General features: G+C 45.7%; 1 protein-coding gene across 7 annotated transcripts in view; it reads left to right on the top strand.

Annotated features, from left to right (window-relative positions):
• CD99 (CD99 molecule (Xg blood group)) overlaps window positions 1-5,314 on the top strand; it is a 50,964-nt gene extending 45,650 nt beyond the window's left edge. For 2 of the 7 annotated variants that reach the window (XM_055377231.2, XM_055377233.2), the window contains 2 exons: window positions 2,204-2,260; window positions 4,784-5,314. In XM_055377231.2, coding sequence (XP_055233206.1) covers window positions 2,204-2,260; window positions 4,784-4,809 — 83 coding nt within the window. In that variant the 3' untranslated portion in view covers window positions 4,810-5,314. Of the gene's footprint in view, window positions 1-85; window positions 434-2,203; window positions 2,261-4,783 lie in introns of those variants that run through there. The other 5 variants (XM_055377232.2, XM_055377234.2, XR_010132632.1 and 2 more) reach the window with 4 other exon arrangements.
• The last annotated feature ends 686 nt before the right edge of the window (window positions 5,315-6,000 follow it).

Here is a 6,000-nt window from a genome sequence, read left to right on the forward strand (position 1 = left end):
CATCCTGGCTAACATGGTGAAACCCCGTCTCTACTAAAAATACAAAAAATTAGCTGGGCATGGTGGCGGGCGCCTGTAGTCCCAGCTACTCGGGAGGCTGAGGCAAGAGAATGGCGTGAACCCTGGAGGCGGAGGTTGCAGTGAGCCGAGATCGTGCCACTGCGTTCCAGCCTGGGCGACAGAGCAAGACTCTGTCTCAAAAAAAAAAAAAAAAAAAAGAAAAAGAAAAGTTACACTGCTGCACCATACAAATGTGTTCCTTTATGAAGGCATTTGAACCACAGATGGGGCCGTTTTACAAATAGCACGGTCTTTGTGAGGGGGAAATGCATGGCCACAGATTCGATGAGCTTCTGCTGCTTCCCTTTGTGTTGAAAACGTGGGTGTTCCTTCACACCAGCACTGGAAATAAATAAATACCTATTGATCTGTGCATCTCTTACGCGTTTCCAATTCTGTTGGCTTATGCTGTGGGTCAGAAAAGAAGCGACACCGACAACATTTGGGGACTTGACCCTGTTTGCGTTGTGGCATGTTTGAAACATTTTTTAATGGAAATTTGGGAATAGAGGGCCGGGCGTGGTGGCTCAGGCCTGTAATCCCAGTACTTTGAGAGGCCGAGGTGGGCGGATCACAAGGTCAGGAGATCAACACCATCCTGGCTAACACGGTGGAACCCCATCTCTACTAAAAATACAAAAAATTAGCCAGGCGTGGTGGTGCATGCCTGAAATCCCAGCTACTCAGGAGGCTGAGGCAGGAGAATTGCTTGAACCCAGGAGGCGGAAGTTGCAGTGAGCTGAGATCGTGCCACTGCACACCAGCCTGGGCGACAGAGCGAGACTCTGTCTCAAAGAAATAATAATAAATAAATAAATAAATAAATAAATAAATAAATTTGGGAATGGAAACAAGACTGGGAAAAAATGCTGGAGGAGGAAGAAAACCGGGTACACAAGACCCCTTGGCTGTCTTGTCCTTTGATGGCTGGGGCAGCTCTTAGTGCTCGGAGTCCTCACTCACCTCTCTGCATTCTGAGGGAGGTAGAAGAGGGGACAGGAGAGCCAATTCAACCCGAGAAGGATGATCGGTGGAGGTAGGTAAAGGAAGAAAGTCCCCTTTCCCTAGGTACTGAAAAGATGCTAATCTGCTGAGATTCTCTGCATTTATTTTTATTTATTTTAATTTTTATTTTGAGACAGTCTCGCTCTGTCACCCACGCTGGAGTGCAGTGCCACAATCTCAGCTCACTGCAACCTCCACCTCTTGGGTTCAAATGATTCTCCTGCCTCAGCCTCCCAAGTAGCTGGGACTACAGGTGCACGCCACCACGCCCAACTAATTTTTGTATTTTTAATAGAGATGGGGTTTCACCATGTTGGCCAGGATGGGCTCGATCTCTTGACCTCGTGATCCGCCCACCTGGGCCTCCCAAAGTGCTGGGATTACAGGTGTGAGCCACCATGCCCAGCCTCTGCATTTATTTTTATTTATTTATTTTTATTTTTATTTTGAGACAGTCTTGCCCTATCACCCAGGCTGGAGTGCAGTAGTGTGATCTCAGCTCACTGCAACCTCCACCTCCTGGGTTCAAACGATCCTCCTGCCTCAGCCTCCCGAGTAGCTGGGAGTATAGGTGCACACCACCACGCCCAGCTAAGTTTTGTATTTTTTAGTAGAGACGGGGTTTCACCATGTTGGCCAGGCTGGTCTCGAACTCCTGACCTCAAGTGATCCACCTGCCTCAGCCTCCCAAAGTGCTGGGATTACAGGCGTGAGTCACCACGCCCAGCCGTCTGCATTTGTTTGATGAGTTTGGGGGCAGTTATAAATAAGAATCTTATTTTCATAGATGCACGTACTTTTTTTTTTTTTTATAGAAAGAGCTTCCATGTGTATGTTCCTCAGTGTTTAGGGAGAAGAAAGCAAGCCTTAAAATAGAGGAAAATGAAGCTGCTTGGATTACCCTGTTGAAGTTCATCTCTGCCTGCACCATGCATGAAAAAATACTGGCAAAGTCTTCACTTAGATATCTGAGTGTTAGACTCCATGTTCTCAGTGGGTCTTGGGGTTCAGAACTGAGTGCTCTCATCCAAGCAATAGGAGCGTCGACCTCAGGAAAGCCCAGGTGTTTTGTGTGTATTTTGAGGAGTGGGTTATCTGGTGCACTGAGCCTCTCTGTGTGTTTTCTTCTTCTTTTCAGCAGAACAAGGGGAGGTGGACATGGAGAGCCACCGGAATGCCAACGCAGAGCCAGCTGGTAAGAAGGACGGGGAACGGTGGCTTGCACACGTGGCCAGTGTTCCCATTTTATCTTCTCCATCCTCTCCCATCTTGCTGTCCTGCTCACATTCTCAAATTTGGTTGCATGGCTTTGAATGTCTTCCTTTATGTCTCGTTGCTTTGGAGGGATACTTTCAAAAGACAATGAATGTGTAAACTTCCTAGGGCCTGGGCCTTCAGAGAAGACCTATATGTGCTTAAGTCTCTGTTTAACAAAATATTAAGGAAGTTTTCCCAGGAGTTCGAGACCAGCCTGGCCAACATGGTGAAACCCTGTCTCTACTAAAAATACAAAATTAGCTGAGTGTGGTGGTGGGCACCTGTAATCCCAGCTACTTGGGAGGCTGAGGCAAGAGAACTGCTTGAACCGGGGAGGTAGAGGTTGCAGTGAGCCGAGATCGTGCCATTGCACTCCAGCCTGGGCGACACAGTGAGACGTTTCAAAAAAAAAAAAAAAAAGTTCCAAGTGGCACACGATTGGTGCATTGTTGGGAAGTCCACAGCTGGCTGGTGTGCACTGGGAATTAAAAGTCCATCTCCTGAAATATAACTCGTTAAGTTTTGCTGTCAACTTTTTTTTTGTTGTTAGAGATAGGGTCTCACTCTGTCGCCCAGGCTGGAGTGCAGTGGCACGATCATAACTTACTGCAGCCTCGATCTCCTGGGCTCAAGGGATCCTCCCACCTCAGCCTCCTGATTAGCTGGAACCACAGGCGTGCACCACCATGTCCGGCTGATTTGTTGTTGTTTTTTTTATTTTGTGGAGACGAGGTCTCACTAGGTTGCCCAGACAGGGTCTCACTATGTTGCCCATCCTGAGCTCAAGCAACCCTCCCACCTCAGCTTCCCAGAGTGCTGGGATTCTAGGCGTGAACTACCGCACCCAGCCTGCTATCACCTTCTAAAAATCCTCTCAACCAGGTGGAAAATGTGGTTAAGAAGAGACTTTAATTCGTGAGAAACTTCTCGGGGTAAAAGGCAGGCATTTTGCCATCAGAACCACTTTTGAAAATGGCAAGAAAAAAATGTGTGTGTGTTTATGTGCGTGTATGTTTTTCTTTTGTTTGTGCATACATTGGAACCTTCTCATTTGCCTGAGAGATGCAGTGCTTATTTTTAATAGCAGCTGTCAAATTGAGAGGGATTTTTAATGAAATGATTTAAAGTATTTTAATTTTTTTTCTTTTTGAGATGGAGTGTCTCTCTGTCACCCAGGCTGGAGTGCAGTGGTGCGACCTCTGCTCACTGCAACCCCTGCCTGCCAGTGTCAAGTGATTCTCCTTTCTCAGCCTTCTGAGTAGCTGAGACCACAGGCACCCGCCATCATGCCCCACTAATTTTCTTTCTATTTTTACTAGAGACGGGGCTTTCGCCATGTTGGCCAGAGTGGTCTCGAACTCCTGACCTCAAGTGATCTGCCCACCTTGGCCTCCCAAAGTGCTAGGATTACAGGCATGAGCCACCGTGCCTGGCATTCCATTTTAAAGATAGAGACTTCTAGAAAGTTAGTGTCTCGCCAGACGCGGTGGCTAACACCTGTAGTCCCAGCACTTTGGGAGGCTGAGGTGGGCTGATCACCTGAGGTTGGGAGTTCGAGACCAGCCTGACCAACATGGAGAAACCACGTCTCTACTAAAAATAAAAAAAAATAAAAAAATAAAAAAAAATTAGCCAGGCATCGTGGCGCATGCCTGTAATTCCAGCTACTCAGAAGGCTGAGGCAGGAGAATCGCTTGAACCCGGGAGGCGGAGGTTGTGGTGAGCCAAGATCGCGCCATTGCACTCCAGCCTGGGCAACAAGAGCAAAACTCTGTCTCAAAAATAATAATAATAATAAAAGAAAGTTAGTGTCTTGTTGACTGCTCTTTCGAGTCAGGGAAAGATGTTTAGAACAAGCTATATCTTAAAGAGAAAAGGAAGATTCCTTCTGCCCACGGCAATGAAGTTGTCTGGCTTCATTAGCCAGTACATTGGTATATATGTATGGAGCCCTCTTTACTTGAAGGGCTTGGCATTCCGGTGTTTTCTGCCACCATTGTTCTTAATTCCTTCTTCCAAATCCCCGCTTCTCCCTCCAAAATAGTTTTAAGACTGACATGCAGAATAAAGTTTCCAAAACTTAAATGAATGGACCAGAAAATCTCAGCCCAGCATCATTGCCAATCAATAAAAACTGCACACTCTCATTTAGAAGATTTAGTCTTCCATCTGGTAAGTTTTAGGCATTTGTTAGTGTCTCTGTGACGTCGTTAGTGGAAATTGCCTTCTGCTGTTTTCCTTCTGCTTTTTCTGCAGCATCCATTTTTTTTAATGAATGGCATCATTCAATGAAATTGATTGAATTGATTGAGATTTAGGGTTTTGCTTTTTCGTGATGAGTTTTGGGCCCATTTATCTTATGCAGAAATAAAACCACTGGCTCCTGAAAGTTGTAGGAACTGTGTCCACGTGAGTGCTCAGGGAACTGGGAATGACTTTCTTTTGTCTCTGTCTCCCACAGTTCAGCGTACTCTTCTAGAGAAATAGAAGATTGTCGGCAGAAACAGCCCAGGCATTGGCAGCAGGGTTAGAACAGCTGCCTGAGGCTCCTCCCTGAAGGACACCTGCCTGAGAGCAGAGATGGAGGCCTTCTGTTCACGGCGGATTCTTTGTTTTAATCTTGCGATGTGCTTTGCTTGTTGCTGGGCGGATGATGTTTACTAATGATGAATTTTACATCCAAAGGGGGATAGGCACTTGGACCCCCATTCTCCAAGGCCCGGGGGGGCGGTTTCCCATGGGATGTGAAAGGCTGGCCATTATTAAGTCCCTGTAACTCAAATGTCAACCCCACCGAGGCACCCCCCCGTCCCCCAGAATCTTCGCTGTTTACAAATCACGTGTCCATTGAGCACGTCTGAAACCCTTGGTAGCCCTGACTTTTTTTTAATTAAAATAAGGTAAGCCCTTCAATTTGTTTCTTCAATATTTCTTTCATTTGTAGGGATATTTCTTTTTCATATCAGACTAATAAAAAGAAATTAGAAACCAAGTACTTTTTTTTTTACTTAAATATTTTGCCGTGGGTGGATGTTAAAGAAGGCCGTGGTAATTTACAGGATGGGTTCCAAGTTCTCTTCTTCTGGGGCTTTAAGGCAGATTTCCAGCCTAAATGCTAGCTCTTTATTTCCAAAATGTCCTTGTTGGGCTCTTTTCCTTTCCCATGTCCTGCCACATCGGGATGGGTACTCTTCTACACCCAGATACTCCCAGCCAGATACTCTCCTCCATCCAGATACTCTGTTTCCAGATACTCTCCCTGCAGCTAGGTATCCCCTTGAGTCCAGATGTTCCCTGCTTCCAGATACTCCTCTGTATCCAGATACTCCTCTAAATCCAGGTACTCCCTACATCCAGATACTGTACTTCCTAAGATGTACAAGATGTACCGCATTTTCCCAACACTGAAGACTTGACCACAGCTTAAGTGGGTTGGTTAAATACATTATGGCCCAGATTGCAATGGATCTTCTGCCTTGTTAAAAAGAATGAATGAGTCAAGGGTCTTTTTGTTTACTGACACTGCCTAGCATGTATTGAAGCTCAGTAAACACTTGCAGAATAAATCACAGAAAAGCCTCTCTCCTTAAGAAGTTAGAGATTGGCTTTGATACCAACAACTACCATACTATTCCAAATACTATTATTTCAAAAATTTATAAAGTATTTTATTCTATG

The sequence above is a fragment of the Gorilla gorilla genome, chromosome Y (assembly GCF_029281585.2).
Source record: "Gorilla gorilla gorilla isolate KB3781 chromosome Y, NHGRI_mGorGor1-v2.1_pri, whole genome shotgun sequence".
Classification (NCBI taxonomy): Eukaryota; Metazoa; Chordata; class Mammalia; order Primates; family Hominidae; genus Gorilla; species Gorilla gorilla.